The sequence below is a fragment of the Diceros bicornis genome, chromosome 14, assembly GCF_020826845.1.
Source record: "Diceros bicornis minor isolate mBicDic1 chromosome 14, mDicBic1.mat.cur, whole genome shotgun sequence".
In the NCBI taxonomy this organism is placed as follows: domain Eukaryota; kingdom Metazoa; phylum Chordata; class Mammalia; order Perissodactyla; family Rhinocerotidae; genus Diceros; species Diceros bicornis.
In genome coordinates, this window is record NC_080753.1 from 26,349,914 (window position 1) to 26,371,833 (window position 21,920).

The window sequence follows — 21,920 nt, forward strand, 5'->3', positions numbered from 1 at the left end:
GTATACAGAGAATGTACCTCAATATAACAAAGGCCGTATATGACAAACCCACAGCTAACATCATACTCAACAGTGAAAAGCTGAAATCTTTTCCTCAAAGATCAGGAACAAGACAAAGATGTCTACTCTCACCACTTTCATTCAACATAGTATTGGAACTCCTAGCCAGAGCAACTAGGCAAGAAAGAAATAAAAGCCATCCAAATTGGAAAGAAAGAAGTAAAACTATCACTATTTGCAGATGGCATATTATATACAGAAAACTCTAAAGATGCCACCAAAAAACTGTTAGAACTAATAAACAAATTCAGTACAGTTACAGGATTCAAAATCAATATACAAAAATCAGTTGCATTTCTATACACTAATAACAATCAGAAAGAGAAATTAAGAAAACAATCCCATTTACAATTGCATCCAAAAAAAAAAACCTAGAAATAAATTTAAAAGGAGGTGAAAGATCTGTACACTGAAAACTATAAGACATTGATGAAAGAAATTAAAGAAGACACAAATAAATGGAAAGATAGTCCATGCTTATGGGTTGGAAGAATTAATATTGTTAAAATGTCCACACTATGCAAGCAATCTACAGATTCAATGCAAACCCTATTAAAATTCCAACAGCATTTTTCACAGAAATAGAGCAAACAATCCTAATATTTGTATGGAACCACAAAAGACCCCATATAGCCAAAGTAATCTTGAGAAAGAAGAGCAAAGCTGGAGGCCTAATGCTTCCTGATTTCAAACTATATTACAGAGCTACAGTGATCAAAACAGTATGGTATTGGCATAAAAACAGAGACATAGATCAATAGGACAGAAAAAGAGCCCAGAAATAAACCCACACAAATATGGTCAATTAATTTATGAAAAGGAGCCAGAAATATACAATGGGGAAAGGACAGTCTCTTTAATAAACGGTGCTGTAAAAACTGGACAGCCACATACAAAAGAATGAAACTGGACCACTATCTTACACCATACACAAAAAATAACTCAAAATGGATTAAAGATTTGAATGTAGGACCTAAAAGCATAATACTCCCAGAAGACAATGGAGGTGGTAAGCCCCTTGACATCGGTCTTGGCGATGATTTTTTGGATTTTACAACAAAAGCCAAAGCAACAAAAGCAAAACTAAACAAGCAGGACAACAACAAACTTAAAAGCTTCTGCACAGCAAAGGAAACCACCAACAAAATGAAAAAGCAACCTACTGAATAGGAGAAAATATTTGCAAATCGTAAGTCTGATAAGGAGTTAATATCCAAAACATATAGAGAACTCACACAACTCAATAGCAAAAAAACAAACAATCCAATTAAAAACTGGGCATAGGATCTGAATAGATATTATTTTCCAAAGCAGACAAATGTCCAACAGGTACATAAAAAGGTGCTCAATATCACTAAACACCAGGGAAATGCAAATCAAAACCACAAGAAGATATCACCTCGTACCGGTTAGAATGGCTATCATCACAAAGACAGGAAATAACAAGTGTTGGCAAGGATGTGGAGAAAAAGGAACCCTTGCATACTGTTGGTGGGAATGTAAATTGGTGCAGCCACCATGGAAAACAGCATGGAGGTTCCTCAAAAAATGATCCAGTAATTCTACTTCTCGGTATGTATCTGAAGAAAACAAAAACACTAACTCAAAAAAACATATGCATCTCTGTAGTCATTGCAGCATTATTTACAATAGCCAAGACATCAATGGATGAACAGATAAAGAAAATGTGGTATAAAATATACAATGGAATATTAGCCATAAAAAAGAAGGAAATCCTGTCATTTGTAACAACACAGATGGACCTTGAGGGCATTATGCTAAGTGAAATAAGTCAGATAGAGAAAGACAAATGCTGTATGATCTCACGTATACATGGAATCTAAAAAAAAAAACAAAAAAGCCCAGAACATAGCTAGGGAGAACCAGACTGGTGGTTGCCAGAGGCAGAGTCTGGGGGTGAAATGGGTGAAGGTGATCAAAAGGTACAAACTTCTAGTTATAAAATAAATAAGTCCTGGGGATGTAATGTACAGCATGGCAACTATAGTTTTAATACTGTATTGTAAATATGTAAGTTGCTAAGAGAATAGATCTTAAAGTGCTCATCACAAGAAGAAAAATTTGTAACTATGTGGGGTGATGGATGTTAACTGGACATACTGTGGTAATTGTTTCATGATATATACATATATCGAGTCATTATGTTGTACACCTGAAACTAATATAATGTTATATGTCAATTACATCTCAACAAAAAACAGATACTATGGGGCCAGCCCTGTGGTGCAAGCGGTTAAGTGCGCGCTCCGCTGGGGCGGCCCGCGGTTCGCCAGTACGGACCCTGGGCGCGCACCGACGCACTGCTTGGCAGGCCATGCTGTGGCGGCCTGCCACATATATAAAGTGGAGGAAGATGGGCATGGATGTTAGCCCCGGGCCAGTCTTCCTCAGCAAAAAAAAGAGGAGGATTGGTGGATGTTAGCACAGGGCTGATCTCCTCACAAAAAAAAAAAAAAAAAAAAAAAAAAAAAAGATACTATGCAAACACTACAGGTAAAAAAAGAAAAAGAACAAATTAAAAATCTTGCAAAGTAAAAATATAATAATTTAAAATATTTAGTAGACTAATAGGAAAAGTATAGAATTAGAAATTTGGAAAATGTTCTGAGGAACTCACCAAGAACACAATACAGAAATAAATAGATTTTTAAAAATAAAAGTGTAGTTAAAGGACAAGGAGAATAGATTAAGGATTTCCAAAACTACATATTTCAAATAATCATATTACCGCCTTGAGTTACAGCATTATTTTGCAAAACCAAGGGATGGTTCAGGACCATTCCAAATTTGGGGGGTGCATTATATAGGGCAATTAGTATACCCTTGAATAAAATGTCTCTTGGTACAATTTTCAGCAAAGAAAAAGGAGACATTCTTTAATGGACGATTGATAAGACCTTATAATATGTACCTCAATGTCATCCTTATTTTTAAGGAGTGGTGCTTCCATAATATTTCTAAGACAGAAAGAATCAGATTCCACATCAAATGGAGTTTTAGTTAACTCGGATATTCGGTCCCAGTGTCTCTGTTTCATTGCCTTATTGGTCATCATTTCTAGCAGAGGACATGACTCACTGAAATCATCAATTCTTTTTTTCAGATCCAAAAAAGCTTGCCAATCTTTAAGACCTTTTGGAAGTTTACGACATCTTTCAGGGAAAAAAAGAAAAAATTATTTCATCTACACATTTCTTTGAAGAAAGTGTTATGTATATACAGCAATGTATCAGAGGATAAATTCACTGGTGAAATATCTATGGGACCCTAAGAAGATAGGCAGTAGAAAAAGGCAAGCTTAATTCAATTGAAACTCACCTGTTTTGAAATTCCTGCAGTTCTGCATTAATTTTTTCAATGTCTACATCTCCCCAAAGCATTTCATAATAACCACTAATATTGCCCATTACAGTATCATACAGTCCATAAAGCTTCTGCAGCAAGTTGAGCTCCTTTCTGGGAAACCAAATAGTTAAGTCATTACATAATGTATATTTTAAAAATCAATTCCACTATTGGATAGGCAGAATTCATCCAATCAAAGATTTCATACATTATCTGTGTAATATCTTATAGACACCAACATGCATACAACCCTGTTGGTTTCCAAACCAAGACTTTATTAAAGTTCCATCAATTAGGTCAGGTTTACAGCTCTCAAACATTCCAAATCACACTATGACTTGACATTAACAAATGATTTGATTATTATTACCATACCAAATTTTGCAAACAATGTGACCAAAACTTGATAACAAGATCAAAGGTAAGGCTAAGGTTTCATTTGATTTTTTTCTTTCAAATGTAAGCTACATTTTTATGACAATGTCTGCCTTTAAGTATAACTTTAAACATCACTTTCCTACTAAAAGCTTTCCCTCATCTGCCCAAATAAAGGTATATCCAAAACAAGAATAAAAGGAAGGATTCCAGGTCCAAGTAAAGGAAATGTTCTTTATTGCGTAAAACACCAAAAATTGACCACTCAACAAAGTTTGTGGATTCTCCCAGGAATTCCTCAACCTTTAGCATATCATGAGGGTCCACTGGATCCAATTTAAGTTTTTGAGTTTATTTCTTAAGTAGTTCTAACTATTTGTAAGGCTTGATATTCACAACTTATGTTATTTATTATAGATAATCCAGAGGCAAAAGATAATACTTGCTTATGTTTTAAATGGAGTAAAACTCTCTCTATCTTGCAATTACCATATGGGTGCACTGGACCCTTTTATAAATCTGACACATTCTGGAATCTTAGTTATCTTGTTTTTCCAATTCTTGTTTCATTTTGCTAATTCACCACCCTAGGAATTATTTCATTATTAATCACTGATTATTCCCAACTATGCTAAAAATGACTAAAATAATAAGAAAAGAGAAGAATGATAAAATCACCTATAAAGATAAGGCAATAGTGAAAAAAATAATCACTCTTGCATCATCCTTCAGGTTTCTTATTGTGTTATGCAAAGTATTGCATCATCTTTCAAGAAAGCACAAAGAAGAACTCTAGAGATAATATTTTTGTAGTCTTTTGATTTTTGTTTATTTGGCTTTCACTTAATACAGTTAAGAATTCAGAATTTTTCATTTTCTACCTAAAACAGTAAAGAGAAGAAAATTGACAAAGGAAGGTTCTTCCCAAGTATTAAACAGAAAAGAGACATAAAGCAACACTTTAGACTCTAATTTTGACAGTGAACCTGATGGTGTAAGTTAAATCTCAGACTATGAGTCTTTAGATGACAATAACCTAGATAAATTTTATTAAACACAATAATTTATGAGTGAACAATATATTTCAATAGAGGCCAGGGCTTCACCATGCAACAGTTTCCAAAAAGATCCTAGACCATCCCATTCTGTGAAAAAGTGACAGTGTTCTTTCCTTATTTATGAGGTCTGCATAGGTCTTATTTGATACATTCCATAAGTAGACAAATGTTAAAGGCAGATGTGTATTTAAAGGAAATAGATGGTGCAGGAATGAAAAAATTCATTGAATTGATCATTCAAACCTAAAATTAGAGATTTTTGTATTTATAGTGCAAAGAAGATGGTGATCCTCTCTTCAACAAAATCATGAGTGTCCAAGTTTTCAACAGTCTTGAGTTTTAACAATGCAAGCACAAGAAAAAACAGAAGTAATGATCAGCTAGAAGCTGTTGGAGTTGGATTTGAGACCTGGAATCAGTGTTTACAGGACGGGTATGCTCCAGCTCCATGCATGACAGCTGAGCAGTTGGTTGCATTCAAAAGTTGGTCTCCATTTCATGTATACGTATCTTCAAACCAGGACACTATGGAGTAAAAGTTTGGGTTTTCTCTGCTTAAATTCTTATTAATTTTATAATAAAATTTCTTTTCACCATGCCTTTATTCTTACTTCTGTAAATTATTCATAAATTACTTAAAAGAATAAAAAAATAAAAAGTGTCCATTGGTCCAGATGGTAAGTGAGGATGATTATTTTTCCTAGAATAATGAGAGTTAAAGTAAAACATTGAGTCTCAGACTGAGTGTGCAAAAGAATTAACGAGAGAGTTTATTAAAATGCAGATTTCCTAGGACTCCGTCCCAGAGATTCCGATTCAGTAAGTCAGGGGCGAGGACCAGACATCTGCAGTTCTAACACAATTGGTACCGGGTTAAGCTTGGCAAATGACTACTTTAGAAAAAGAGTACAAACCATCTACCCTAAATGGCTGAAGCATTAATTTATCTGCAGACAATTTCATGTCTATTTTGCCATAATTTTCATGCTGTGACTATAAAAGAAGTCAATATAAAGTTCTCTAAAGCCAAGATCCTAATAAGCTAATATCACTATTTTAATTTTGCCTTTGAGGAAAGTTATATTTAAAATTCTATTAAAATATACTTGTTTAAATCCTAGATCCACTGCTTAAAATCAATTGTTACTGTTTAAAATCAATTAAGTTCCTTGGCCTTCAATCTCAATGAATTCTATGTCTATCCAATGGGGAAGAGCACTTAGCATAAATGCAGTAAGAAGGGATTGAGAGCTGAGGATGGCTGTTCCTCTAAATAAAAAAGTTATCCAAAATTGCTGTGCTTCTGCACCATCATCGACACTAACCAAAAATAGTGAAAATAAAAAAACAAAGCACAGGCTAAATATAGGCCATGAACGCCCAGAATTTTTGCAATATATTTTCTACTCCTAGAACATTGCTTTTGTATATGGAGATTGTGTCTCCAATGGGTCAGGAATAGCCAGGAATAAGGGAAATATTTAGGAATGTTCCAAGGAAGGATCTTCTCTGCATGATAAAAGATTTAATGATGGATGACATGATTCTTCTAATGGACGGTATTTAATTATCTGCATGTAACGCTTGTACAATTTCTAAACTTACCGGGTTTTGTGTAAAACCTCATAGTCAGTCACAGGCAATCCAAAAAGTTGTTCACCAGATGAATATGTAACAAATTTCCTCCACAGATCATCAAAATTGGCCTATAAAAAGGTTTTTAAATTGTAGTAAAATATAATTAATTCAGATCCCATTAAAGTAGAATTTGTGATAATCAGAATAAAAGCTATATTGAGGTTTATTTAATAATACCGTGAAACAAGTATTTGTGAAGCAAATTTATACTAATATCAAGCTATCAGAGGAAAAGTTAAGCTCTTGGGAAAATTAACTTTCAAGCATTCTAAAAGTATCCATTTTACATAAAATTATTTCTTTACTAAATTAAGTGGTCCCCAGAAGACATATATTTTAAGTTCCCATAAATACATCTGAAAGCAATAAAACTGCATTTTTAAAAATCTATAATTTAGGCTTTTTTGCTAATTTAAACTGGTCAACTCTCCTACAGCGTTCAAATGAGTAAAGGGTTAGTATAATCCATTCAACCCTGCTCTCTCTACAAGCAATAAAGAATCTATAAAATGAAGGATTCCATTTTAACACCCTTTGAAATAATTCTAACAATTTAAATCAGCAAAGTTAATGCACACATCTTTTGAATTGGAATTTGAATACTCTCCACTTGGAATGCTAAGTATTAACAGTGTTTAAAGCACAAAAGCAAATAGAAATAATCCACCTGTGACAAGATACCTGTGGTCTACATAAATGGTATAACATATCAATAAGGATCCTAAATTCCCAGCCCTGGAAAATATCTTGCATCAGACCTCACAATGCTCAGATAGTAATACAGATGGGACAGATATATTAGCATATTTTGCAGGAGCCAAATCAGGAAGGTGCGACGATGTTGGAGGAACTCCACTGAACTCTTAGTTCCTAGAGGGCAAGGGCCATATTTTTCATTTTTTATATTCCTTGGTGGCTAGTATAGTGGTTACTCAATAAAATTACTGAATGAAGAGTTCATGGGACTGTGTGAACACCAGGAAAGGAGAAACAAAAACTTCCAAGTTAACATACATTCAAATAATGACATTTAAAATCTTGTTAATGTGGTGAAGACTATTGATGGATGCCAATCACTCACTCCTTTTCCCACTCAAGTGCCAAATAATATAAAAAGACCTACAGCACCAGCCAAATGGGGAACAAAATATCAGCTTTGTTGGCAGGCCAGCAGAGTGCCCACTAACTCCCGAAATCAGAGTAAAGCTGCATCAGAGAACACCACTGGGACACAAGGCCCAAGGCAAGGCTCCTGCTTCTTCTCCAGATCTAGATCTTGGCACTTGCTTTTTTGGAGGGCAGAGTGGGCACCTGTTTTTAAAGAGAGATGGGTCTGCAAATCCTACCCTAAGTCACATATCCAGCCAGATGCATAGCAAACATCCTGCTCAGCTCAGACCCCTTAGACATAGGCAGAACAGTAGGGGCAAGAAGACAAGAGATGGGACCTATGGTGTCTTTCCAATGAAGTGACCACACCCCTGGTAAAAGGTGGCACGTTAAAATCCCAGTTGCTGACCAATAAATTGTTAACTCCTGAGGGAAAGATGAGGAAGTGGGTCTACCTTCAAAATATAGCCAGGCTCCAACCACTTTTCATCAACTCCAACGCCACCACTTTGGTCCAAATTACTATCACCTCTCACCTGGATTAGTGCAATAGCCTCCTAATTAGTCTCCTTGCTTCTACCCTTCACTGTCAACAATCTATTCTCAACACAGTAGCCAGGGTGATCCATTGAAAACACAAGTAAGATCATGTCACTCTTCTCAGAGTCAAAGCCAGTGCCCTCCCAGGGGCTGGCAAGTCTTCTACAGTCTGTCCTCTCCTTACTTCTCTGGCCTTATTGCTATTACTCTCTCCTTGCTCATTCTGCTCTAGCCATACTGACCTCCTTGTTGCTTCTCATATATGCTCTCACTTAGCTCCTTTTCACTTGCTCCTTCCCCCACCTGGAAGGCTACTCCTCCAGATATCCGCCTGGCCCCTTCCCTCACCTCTCTAGGTCTCTACTCAAATGTCACCTTCCCAAGGGGGCCTTCTCTGGAGACTCTGTTTTAAATTGTACCTCCATTTCACATACACGCAGCCCAGAATTCTATGCCCTTCCTTGCTTTATTTTTTTCCTTGGCACTTATCACCATCGAACATTACTCTATTTCATAATTCATCTTGCTTTTATTGCTAAGGGGTTCCTCATGGCTCAGCTGGCAGCCACCAGGTGAGCAGGTCAGTCTTAGTCTTGGCTCTTCCAGAGAGGCAGGCCTTTCCCTGGGACCCTGGGTCCAAACCTGAGGACTTCAGGTAGCAAAAGATGAGAGCCTCCTCCAGGGTCCAGCATAAACTGCTGGCAAGGGTGGTAGGGGGTGCTGGTTTTAGTCCAAGAGTGACCACCATAGTTCTGGGGAGAGAAGAACCCTGACAACAGCAAGGGACTAGACTTTTTGTCTGAGGACATCATATATAAGCGAAAGGCTTGGGCCTGCTACAACCCATGAAGACTCTTGCCAGCACATGCAACCTACCTTATAGAAACCCACAAGAGCTACTAGGCTAGACCCACTCTTCCGGAAGCCAGGCGGCAGAGACACTGGTCTCTGTGACAGATGATTTCATCTACTTTGCACAAGCTTATTCCACTAAAAACCAACTGCAATTTCTGGTTGCTCCAATGATCCTGGAGAAATATTTTTCTTATCAGGATATGGATTTTCTATTTTAAAACATTCAAATCAAGGGATATTCCAGTTGATTATGATGGAAAAAGCCTGAACTACCCCTACCACTCTCAGGGGAACCTGCGACTTGAGAGATTCCCTCCAACTCGATTGAACCTTTTTGGCAAAAGGGTGCATGGAACCAGCCTGAACCATCCATGGAAGATACATATAACGCAAGAAGAACAAGATTACTGACTCCACTCCTCCATTTATCCACTTTGGGGTGAAAAACCCAATTATCGAGCGATATGAAGTAACCTCCGACATAAGTAAAGAGATATTTAGAAATACCCACCCACTATGTGGCAAAACTCAGGTATACTGTAGAAAGCCTTCATATGGTTTGATTTGCTGCAAAATTTGGGTATTTCTAGTAAAGAAAAAAACTCTGGTTTTTAGACAGCAGTTCTGCATCTCCTGGTGGGACGACCGTGGAAGCTGCCTGAGTATAAATGCAGGCAGAAATGGGGGCCGGGTGAAGAAAAGAGAAAAGTGAGAGCTAGAGAGGGTGCAGCACAGAGAGAGATTTTTATTATTGCCATTTTAAGAAGGAAAGACAAACAGTTTTTAAAGTGCTGATTGGGAAGATTTAGTAAAGAGGAAGAGTTTAAAAGTCATAGAGAGACAAGAGTCAACCTAAGAAGAGACAAGGGAAACAGTAAAGACGCCCCCTGGACAAGAAGGGGGTCACGTCTCTCTGAAATTTATATCACGGACCCGAAATTTTCTCTGTAAATTTGGAGACAAAGTCATCTGTTCAAACAAATCCCTAAACTACTCCTTCTCCCATGTTTATACTTCAGTAAAATAGTCCCACCTTCATCTATTTGCCCAAGCTGGAAACCTTGATCTTTTCCCCTCAACCCAGGCTCCAAGCCTATCAAGTCGATATCTTTAATAAACTCATGATCTATCCTGTTTTCTTCATTCCCACTGTACTTGCTTGGTCTCTATCTTTATAACTTCTTGCTTGCTTTACTGAAACTGCCACCAGCCTGACCATCCTCCCTCCAAACCGTTCTCCACACTAATGCCAGAGAAATCTTTTAAAAACACAACTGTTTTAAAAACTCATATCTGATCATCTTCCCTATTTAGAGCCCTCCAGCCCTCATCAGGATAGGTTACGAGCTCCTTATTACAGACTACAAGGCTCTCCATTAGTGATCTCTGCCTGCTCTGCTGCTCCATCCCTCATCACTATCTTCTTTACACACTGCACCCCACATTACACTCCCTACATCTCCCTAAATCTCCCTGCTTATCTCCTCATTGCTGGGCCGTCGTATGAGCCACAAATTCTGCCTAACTTGTTTTTCCTCCTTCTTTCCTTGACTAACTCTAATTAGTCCTTCATGACACAGCTTAGATGCTTCCTCTTCCAGGAAGCCTTCTCTATCTGCCCCAGCAGCCTCCATCTGGGTTGGGAGCTCTTTCCATCTGCAGGGAGTTCACATGCCTAGATCATAGTGTTCACCACACAGTTTTGTGATTATCTATCCAGTTCTCTGTCGCCCTACCAGATTTCAGCAGCTGAGAAGTAAGAACCATTTCTTAATCATCTTTCTATCAACCAAGATATACAGTAGGCATCTGATAAATTTTTTTTAATGACTAAGAATGCAGGTGGGATAGGGGACATAAAGAGAACATGAACGAAGAGTACAGCCACTGTAGGAAACAAGATAGAGAACAGGAACAAATAACAGAATTGCTTCATGCTCCTGAGGGGCTAGCTTACATAGGAATCCATGAATCTGCAAAACTTAATCCAAATGGGTGTGTGATTTTTCTCCAGATGTGCTCAGCAATCTGAGTGTAAAAAAAGACGGTGAATGGTTGGTCTGATCCAATAAGTATTGTATGGTCTGAGGTAGGAGAAAGGAGCTGAGAAGTTTAAAGTGATGAATACAGAAGGAAGAAAAAAAACAGAAGAAACCTAAGTACCTATCAGTGGATGAATGGATAAAGAAGATGTGATGTGTATATACAATGGAATAACACTCAGCCATAAAAAAAAGATGAAACCTTGCCATTTATGACAATGTAGATGGACCTTGAGGGTACTAAGCTAAGTGAAATAAGTCAGAGAATGACAAATACCATATGATTTCACTCATATGTGGAAGATAAAACACAACAACAAACACATAGACACAGAGAATAGATTGGCGGTAACCAGAGGGGAAGTGGGGAGAGGAGAGGGCGAAAGAGGTAAACGGACACATGTGTACAGTGTCTGATGGCAGCTAGATTTTTGGTGATGAACACGACATAGTCTATCTACACAGAAGTCAAAATATAACGATGTACACCTGAAATTTATATAATGTTACAAACCAATGTTACCTCAATAAAAAAAAATAATTAAATAAGAGAAATAGATACAGATGGAAGACAGGGTCAATATTTTAATTCTTATCTTAATACATTTTATTATTCTATAGTTTTTTTGTGTGTGTGAGGAAGATCAGCCCTGAGCGAACATCCATGCTAATTCTCCTCTTTTTGCCGAGGAAGACCAGCTCTGAGCTAACATCTATTGCCAATTCTCCTCCTTTTTTTTTTTCCCCGAAAGCCCCAGTAGATAGTTGTATGTCATAGTTGCACATCCTTCTAGTTGCTGTATGTGGGACGTGGCCTCAGCATGGCCGGAGAAGCAATGCGTTGGTGCGCGCCCAGGATCCGAACCCAGGCCGCCAGTAGCGGAGCGCCCGCACTTAACCACTAAGCCACGGGGCCGGCCCTATTCTATGAATTTTTATCACTTTATATACAAATAAGATGCTTGGAAGTAGAATAAGGTATACACAAGTTCAAAATTAAATTCTCTAAAAATACAGAGAGATATTTTGTGGAGAAGAGCACGGAGGGACACAAGAAAAAATCAATTATATTATTAAGCAGATTAGAATACAATTAAAAGCACTCTAAACATCAACTTTCCCATTGTAAGGTAAAACATAAATTTTTCCCTAAAATCATTTTAAAGAATAACAACACACTGTCAATGTAACCAAAAAAAAAAGTAGTTTTACCTGAAATATCTGTAGCCTGTTGCTAGCTTCTTGGGGTGGTATATTTGGAACCATGGGTCCTTCCTGTAATGAATTTTAATTCTTAATCATATATATTTATCAATTTATTGGCCTTATCTACTATTTCCTTTTAAATAAATAAACATTTTTAATTTAAATGGTGTAATTTTGTCCTGTACACGAAGCTTTCATTATTTTTGCAAAAGCTTTATTGAAACCTGTCACGTATTATACAATCGCTCATTTAAAATGTACAACTCAATGGTTTTTAGTATATTCATAGAGTTGCGTAACCATGACCACAATTAGTTTTAGAACATTTGCATCACTCCAACTTCCATTCATTTTTAAAGGACCTTGACAAAGCCAATAAAAAATGTGACAAAATTACATCCTGTATGAAGTTTGTACCACTAGAGCTGTGTTTCATTTCATTTATGCTTATAAATGATGATGCTGTGGTTGTTGACAGAGTTCTGGGAACTTCCTCCTTTCACTAATTGTTCAGCGCAATATAGAAATAGAGATACACATGGTTGAATATTTGGAAGAAGCAGAAGGCATCTCTGGCGGCCATGAGCCAGAAAATAGCTGCAAAAAGGACCTCAGATGGTCCGTACAATCATGAATATTATGGATACACAAAATAATAGACCAGATTCCCCATATAATAGAATGACAGGGCAATCAATTGTTGACTAATCCAACTAAAATCGGTAAGTTTAGTACATGTAAAAAAAAAAAGTGTCATGTAAGTAGCACCAAGGGCTTAAATTATTTTATGAATTCAGATCCATTGTGACCACTAAAAGAAAGTAGAATATTTTAGGGGAATATACCCAACTTCTGAGTTTAACTTCAGAGGTCGACCATTATAATGATTATACCAGGTTGAATAGTCTGTGGGACTGACCCCGTATGACATTTATTATTTATTTTCAGTGACCCTTTTGGTTCTCTAAGAATTAGTGGAAAAAAAAAAAATCAGTGGCATAACACTCCGGTATTAGGGTGTTTCTAGTTTCTTACAGCCTTCCAACAACTGTGCTACATTTTCAACTATGAGAATTCTGGCCCTGAGAAAAGACAACACCAGATCTTTTGATCCTTCCACAATCTCCAAAGTTGTTGCTCCTTTTAACAGTTAAATCTTCTTTCTTCCTCTATAAAACATGCTTAAAGGACTAGCTATCCCCTTTTTCGGATAGCTGCAAATATGCAAATATAGCCTCTTACATACAAGGTACAAATCATAGTGTATTTCTCAGGGTTTATCACTTTCATCTCATGCAAACATACTCCAGAACATTTTAACACACAGCATGTAAATACTTAAATTACCTTCTCATATGCTTCTGAAAAGCCCATTACATCCTCACGAAAAACTTCCACAGACTCAAGTAGATTACTTTTAAACTTTGGCTGCACTTGAACTAGTTCATCTTGTACAGAAACCTAGAATAATAAAGAATACTCAACGTGAGACTGCCAGTAATGTATTTAAACAAAAACTATAATTCTATTCCAGCAAGTTTTTTAACCCACAGGTGTCCTGTATGAACAAAGATGTCTCTGCCACGTTGTTTGTAAAAAAAACCAAGAAATAAACAACCCAAATGCATCAACAGAGACTCAAATCATTCTAGTTAGTGACCCAAGAGGCAAAGTCATTGTCTCTAACTGCAGTTAGGAAAAAGATTTCTGGCTGACCCAGCTCAGGCCATCAATGTGGCCAGGGAAACAGTTATTACTCTAGGCCAGTCTGAGTCACATGCTGTCTCTGGGACCAGGCCAAGGGCTAGGATTAGCAATCTCTAGCAGGTTCACGTGGTTGCAGTGGCTGGAGCAGTTCCCTAAAAGAAAGTGACATTAGTCCAGCTTAAAAAAAAAAAAAAAACAGCAAATGCCCTCCACAACGGTCTTCAATGCTTCTGCTTAAACCTTCAATTATAATAGCTAGCACTTAATTCATGCTTACTATCTGCCAGGATCTTTACCTATGTTAACTCTGTTAATCCTCACAACATCCCCTTGTGGTAAATACTAATATTATACCCATTTACAGGTGAGAAACGCTAAGAGAGAACAGGGCAACTTCCTCAAGGTCCCAGCACCAGTACGAGGCAAGGTCAAGATTCAAAACCTGCCAGTGAGGCTCCAGGGCCCCTGCTCTTAACTGCTCTCAACAACAGCATCTGTCTTGGTTGGAACATATACTACTTTAAGCTTAATGGTGACTGTAGTACAGAATTGTCTATCTCCACTAAAGGATGGGTCAGCGAGTTTAACACTAACAGCTGAAGAGCTGAAAGATCAACCCACATGAGTTTTTTCCATTGAACAATAACAGAAAGTTGGGCTTCACTAAATCTCAGTGGAGGGTTCCCCATTTCCTTCCTAAGTCTCATTCTCTTGACGAACCAGCAAGCATTTTTTAAAACAAGTAGTTAGTCAATATTTAACACGAATTTAAATAAACATGAGTATTAAATAAGTATTTTATATACGTTACCTCAAGTGAGCCTCATAACTGCCTATAAAAAAATTCCTAAAATATTCCTATTTCATGTTCATGACCACATGAAGAAATTGAGAAACAAAGGTTACTAATTTGCATAAGATCACCCAAATGGCTGATGGTAAAGATGGAATCACAAGTCATGACCCCAATTTCAGCTCTATATCCTTGCTATTGTGTTTTGCTTCAATTTCAGTGACAAGTCTTTCCATAAACAAGAAATTTTAAGCCAATGTTAATTTAATTCGTATTCAATAAAAATTTTCAGTATAATTAAAGAATCTGGACCCTCCCTTGAAGTTCACTTTAATGTCTAACAGGTGGTGTGTAAAGATTTACCAACTTCAAAAATGCTTAGAGAGAAATTTATAGCTATAAATGCATACATTAAAAGAAAAAAGATCTCAAATCAGTAACCTAACCACTTAAACAAACTAGCAAAGAAGAACAAACTAAACCCAAAGCAAGCAGAAGGAAGGAAATAATTAAAAATAAAGCACAAATAAACAATACAGAGAATAGAATAACAACAGAAAAATATCAATAAACCAAAAGTTTCTTCTTTGAAAAGATCAACAAATTTGACAAACTTTGCCTAGACTAACCAAGAATAAAGGAGAAAGGACTCAAATTACTAAAATTGGGAATAAAAGAGGGGACATCACTACCCACCTTACATAAATAAAAAGGATTATAAGGACACAATCAACAGAGTGAATAGGCAACCTATGGAATAGGAGAAAATATTTGCAAATCATATATCTGATAAGGAGTTAATATCCAGAATATATAAAGAACTCCTACAACTCAACAACCACAAAAGCGAACAACCCAATTAAAAAATAAGAAAAGGATTTGAATAGACATCCATAGAAGATATACAAATGATCAACAAGCATATGAAAAGATGTTCAACATCACCTCTCATTAGGGACATGCAAATCAAAACCACAATGAGACACCACCTCACCCATTATGATGCCTACTATCAAAGAAATGGAAAATAACAAGTGTTAGTTGAGGATGTGGAGAAATTGGAACCTTTGTGCACTGTTGATGGGAATGTAAAATGGTGCAGCCTCAATGGAAAACAGTATGGTGGTCCTAAGAAAATTAAAAATAGGATTATTATACGATCCAGCAATTTTATTCCTGGGTATATATCCAAAAGAATGGAAACCAGGGTCTCAAAGAGATATTTGTACACCCATGTTTCTAGCAGCATTATTCACAATAGCCAAAAGATGGAAGCAACCCAAGTGTCCATTGATGGATGAATGAATAAACAAAATGTAGTATAATGGAAAATTATTCAGCCTTGAAAAGGAAGGAAATTCTAACACATGCTACAACATGGATGAATCTTGAGGACATTATGCTAACTGAAATAAGCCAGTCACAAGAAGACAAATATTGTATAATTCCACTTATATGAGGCACCTAAAGTAGTCAAATTCATAAAGACAGAAAGTAGAATGGTGGTTGCCAGGGGCTGGGGGAAGGCAGAAATGAGGAGTTGTTGTTTAATGGGTATAGAGTTTCAGTTTTGTAAGACAAAAAAGTTCTGGAGAGTGCTTGCACAGGAATGTGAATATACTTAACACTACTAAACAGTACACTTAAAAATGATTAAGATGGTAAATTTTATATGAATTTTAGCAAAATTTTTTTTAAAACTTAGTACAAACCTAATCAAGACAGTATGGTACTGCCATAGGGGTAGACATAGGGATCAACAGAATAAAACTGAGTCCAGAAATAAACCCTCACATTTATGATCAACTGATTTTCAACATGGGTGCCAAGAAAATTCATTGGCGAAAGGACAGTCTTTTCAACAAATGGTAGTGAGACAACTGAATATCCACATGCTTTTGCATGAAGTTGGACCCCTAACTCACACCATATACAAAAATTAACTCAAAATATATTAGACACCTAAACGTAAGGGCTAAAATTATAAAGCTCTCATAAGAAAACATAGTAGTAAATCTTCATGACTTTGGATTACACAATGATTTCCTAGATGATACCCAAAACACAAGTAACAAAGGAAAAAAATAGACAAATTGGACTTCACCAAAATTAAAAACTTTTGTGCTTCAAAAGACACCATGAAGAAAGTGAAAAGACAACCCACAGAATGAGAGAAAATATTTGCAAATCCTTTGATAAGGGACTTGTATCCAGAATATACAAAGAACTCCTACAACTCAAAAATAAAGCAACAAATAACCCGATTACAAAAAACAGGCAAAGGATTTTTTTATTGAAGTATAATTGACCTATAACATTATATTCATTTCAGACAAGCAAAGGATTTAAATTCATATTTCTCCAAAGAAGATACACAAATGGCCAATAAGTATATGGAAAGATGCTATCATCAGCCATTAGGAAAATGAAGTATTGGTACATGGGACAATATGGATAAACCTTGAAAACATTTTGCTGAGTGAAAGAGGTCAGCCACAAAAGACTACATACTGTATGATTCTATTTATATTCAAAGTCCAGAAAAGGCAAATCCATAGAGACAGAAAGTAGGTTAGTGGTTGCCAGGGGCTGGGGTGAGGGGGGAAATGAGGAGAGATTGCTACTGGGTATGGGGTTTCTTCTGGGGTGATTAAAAATTTTCTAAAAGTAGACAATGATGGTAGTTGTGCAATTTTGTGAATATACTAAAAATCACTGAATTATATGTGGTAAATTTCATGAATTTGAAATTTTATAAATTTTATGAATTATAATGGTAAATTTTATGGTATGTGGATTATATCTCAATAAAGCTATTAAAACAATATAGTAAGCTTTTTAAAAGTATGAAATATATTGTTTTCTGAAGATAGTGACTTAACAAAAAATGAAAATTCAATTTGTACTTACAGCTTTGCTCTGCAATTTGTTGAAAGAATATCTCAAGGTATCAACTGCTTCTGATTCTTCTTTGGTTACTTCAACTTCAAATCTGTTTAAAATAGCATAGGCTTCCTGTGGAATGGGGGTGGAGTTGAGAAACATCACAAGGAAAGCAATTGCCAAATGATTTAGATGCCTTCTAGAGACACATTCCTATGTCTTAGAAGAAGAGAGCATATTCTAGAAGAGCGGTTCCCAAAATTAAACATATATAAAAAGCACCTCTAGATTCTCATGGACACCAGATATTGACTCTAGATCCTAGGCCTTGAAATCTGCATTTACTAAGTGCCTAGGTAATTCTGATGGAGACATAGGCAGATCACACTGAGATACTATCCTAGAAAATATTATGCTAGAAAATATCCTTAGAATCATTTTCTGCCTCTCTCTCTCCTCTTATATGTGATGATCTAGGAGATACTCCAAAGAAAAGAAACTTGAATGATCAAACGGGAAGGATTGGCAATTGGCTTTACCAAAAGAATTTATGCTGAAGACTTAAGCTTCTATAGTCAGGAAAAAATATGATAATTTATTAAATCTTGAGGAATGGGTGGTCATCATCCAAAATTCCCAAATACTAAGATTTAAAGAAGTAGTAAAGGTATGGAGTTCGTTAGCTACCAAAGAGCATAAATTTTAAAAGGGTTCGAGAAAGCATACAATAGTCACGAGCATTGGGTACCTAGTGGAGGCAGTGTGCCAGTTCCCTAGGTACTGCGTACAATAAGGGAGTGCTTTGTCCGTAGGGAATTTAAAAACAAGTAATAAAATAAATTAAGAATCTGATTTTTCTTATTACCATGAGCCAGAAATTCTAAATAATATTAGTCATAAAATACTGGCAGTAAACAGAACAATGGCCTCCCCAATGGTGTCCACCATTCTAATCTCCGGAACCTGTGAATATGTTACCTTGCATGGCAAAAGGGACTTCGCAGATGTGATTAAGTTAAAGAGCTTGAGATGGACAGATTATCCTGGATTAACTGAGAGTGCCCTATGTAACCATAAAGGTTCGTATAAGAGATAGAGGGAAGTATGCGAATCAGAGTCAGAGAAGATGCAACGATAGAAGCAGGAGTAGGAGTGATGCCATTGCTAGAAGGGAGCCAAGAGCCAAGGAATGCAGGCAGCCTCTAGAAACTGGAGAAGGCAAGGAACGGATTCTTCCCTAGAGCCTCCAGAATGAATGCAGCCCTGCTGACATCTTGATTTTAGCTCTATATGATCTATTTTCAGATTTCTGATCTCTATAACTCTACGATAATAAATTTGTGTTGTTTTAAGACATTAAGTTTACAGTAATTTGTTACAGCAGCAATAAGAAACTAATACAATACTCTTCCCTAACAACTTTTGTTGATCCAAATTTCAACAATTTACTGTTGAGCCTAAGTGGGTATCTCCCACCATGCTGCCCACCATAGGCCACTGGTCATGAGTGAGACCTGTAACTGGTTTCTAAGGAAAGCCAAAGATATTTGTGGAACTTCCTTAACATGTTGGGACCGACATGAGAGTTAAAACCATTCTTTTCTGTAAAATGTTGGTGCCAGCATAAAAAACTGAAGACTGTCTAGACCAGTACAGTATTATTAATATGTTAATATTCCTGCATATACTGTTCACTGTTGATGATTGTCAAAATCCCCCCAAAGATATCAACATGAGAAAGGAGAAATAGGCAGACTGTGCCATAAAACAGATAAAGAATGTGTTAACAGAATCACTTTTTTAATGTGTATCAATCTTTTAAAAAAATAGCATTTCATGAGAGAGAAATACAACCATTTCTTACTTCAATTGGTCCCAAAGTCATGTCCATTTGAATTTCATTATCACGGATACAAGACAAGGCTTCCATTGCAAATCTGACGTCATCTAAATCACGAATAGGTCTAGATAACTTTTTCAAGTATTCATTGATAAATGCTATCATGTCTGACATTTTCTTTTTGTATTCTTCATTCAAATATCGACAGAGTAACATCTTCCATGCCTTAGCCTCAATTGATAAGGCCAATTTCATTGGCTCTGGTGAAGACAAGAAAAGATCAAAATAGAATACAATTGACATTCTGAAACTATTCACTTTCTGTGTAATCTGAGCATCTATAACTGCACTGTCCAATTTGATAGTCACAAGCTACTTGCGGCTATTGAGCACTTGAAATGTAGTTAGTCTGAATTAAATGTGCTATAAAGGTTACTAGATTTTGAAGTCTTAATTCCTATCCCCATGGAATATGTTAAGCTGTGCATGAGAAGGACACTAGAGTCTATGGAGAACAATTTCGGAAATTAGTTCTAGTATTGTCCAATGTGAACCTTGCTCTGTTTCTGGACATCCCATTAGCAGCCCTCCCTCATTCCCCCATTTTCTTCTAGGTAACTCCAAACAATGGAGTGTAATCTATTGCTGTGTCTGCCAAACCCTGCACCAGTTTTCTTGTTATTCTATTCGCTACCTCATCCACATGGTTAGAGAATATGTATAACCTGACCCTGTACTCTGGGCCTAGCTGATTGTCCCAGGTCAATCCTGACTTTCTACGGACCAATCAGAATCTTTTCTCGAGAGTTTGCAATGAGATTTGATGGGGAGCCATGTGGTCTAAGGATCAGAAAAAGTCGTGCACAGAGGGAAGAAGAAGCAAGAGGCAGAGAGAAAGGATTTCCTCAGCATCCTATACTGTCTCTTGGTCTGGTCTACTTTTAAGGCCCAGTTGCATCTTTGATTCTGGGATACACCTTTTTTCCCTTAATGTAGCTCAGATAGGTTTCTATTCCTTGAAAACAAAAGAGCTCTAACTATTCAACTCTACCTTATCAATCCTTGCCCATTCCTCTTTTCTCCTCTCTGCACCCCTGCACTCCCCAGGCCTGCCAGGGGAAACACAACTGCTGCCCTCCCAACTTCCAACCGTTAAACTGAGAGGACTAGGGAGCTGAGGAAAGTGTGGCCTGAGAAGAGACACACAACAGCTTGTTGACTGAGGATGTGAGATCCTTTCTCACGAGGTCCACACCTCCCAGGCCTCTGTTCTCCTTTTCCTCAGGCCCCAAGGATTCAGCCCGCCTTCCCCTATTTTTATAACTGTTGTCACCTATTCTATCTTTTAATTTCCTATCTCTAACATCAAGCACTCAGCCATCTATAACACTGTGCTAAAGCTGATTTTTGTATTAAGGATCATAGTGTTAATCACCATGAGGAAACAAATAGGACACTAAAATAGTAACAGGTAGAGTACAGTTTCTAAAACTCTACAGAAGTTCTTATAATTATGGCCCCTGATGCATAGTTTCTGATTTCTGGCTAAATAATCCCCTCAAGTACTTGTGATTCTTCTCCAAATTAAATTCCTTCTTGATAGACATGATAATAATATTTAGTATTTATTGAACATCAACTATGAGCCAGGTACTACGTTAAGTGTCTCATATAAAGTAGTTCATGAGGTGGACACTGTCATTATCACCAGCAGAAGAGATGGAGATTAAAGAGGTCAAGTAACCTTGATAGTCAAATTTCAGCGCCACAGTTACCCTGACTCCCTGAAAATAGATCTGAAAATCCAGTTTAGGTGGATAACCGATTTTACACTGACCATTCAAATATCCTCTGAAAACAAAATCACAAATTTAGGACAAGACTGATTGTACCTCTGTAACCATGGCAATACGTAGCCACCATAGCCAGTTTTAAACCCAAACAATAGACCAACTCACCTCAGTTCACATATTTTTGCAAGCCAATCAGTGTCAGCCCCTCGCTTCTGAGCGTCAACCAATCAAGAGGGACATAATAAGCCTGCCTCCGAGTGCCAACCAATCCACAACAGTTTCACCTGAGCAAGCATCCTTTTATAGATAATGTTAACCTGTTTATGCATACAATCCTTGGACTCCCTGCTGCCCAGACACCCAAATGGGACCAGCAGTCTGCTCTGCTGGGAACACCATGCCTGAACAGCATAGCTCTCCCTCACTACAGTAAGCAACAGAGTCAGATTGATCTTTTTATTTCAGACATTAAGTGGTTGTCTCATCATCCTTTGATACTCTAGTCCCAAGTGGATTAACTTCTCAGGAGACCACAAACTGTTTGACTCCTATCTCAGGTACACAAGCCCCTCCTCACAGTAACCTGAAAAAGAGTTTCACTTGTACTTTTAGTTGTTTGACTGCCAATTGAGGAACTGTGTAATGTATTAAGTG

At 37.0% G+C, this 21,920-nt stretch overlaps 1 protein-coding gene across 2 annotated transcripts in view; it reads right to left on the reverse strand.

Annotated features, from left to right (window-relative positions):
- The window catches only part of DNAH8 (dynein axonemal heavy chain 8), a 295,649-nt gene that overhangs the window by 190,425 nt on the left and 83,304 nt on the right, over nucleotides 1–21,920 (reverse strand). For both annotated transcript variants that reach the window (XM_058554442.1, XM_058554441.1), the window contains 7 exons: nucleotides 19,498–19,733; nucleotides 17,661–17,765; nucleotides 13,598–13,711; nucleotides 12,257–12,319; nucleotides 6,465–6,565; nucleotides 3,400–3,537; nucleotides 2,993–3,233 (listed from right to left, as the gene is read on the reverse strand). In XM_058554442.1, the coding sequence (XP_058410425.1) occupies nucleotides 2,993–3,233; nucleotides 3,400–3,537; nucleotides 6,465–6,565; nucleotides 12,257–12,319; nucleotides 13,598–13,711; nucleotides 17,661–17,765; nucleotides 19,498–19,733 (998 nt within the window). The remainder of the gene's footprint in view (nucleotides 1–2,992; nucleotides 3,234–3,399; nucleotides 3,538–6,464; nucleotides 6,566–12,256; nucleotides 12,320–13,597; nucleotides 13,712–17,660; nucleotides 17,766–19,497; nucleotides 19,734–21,920) is intronic.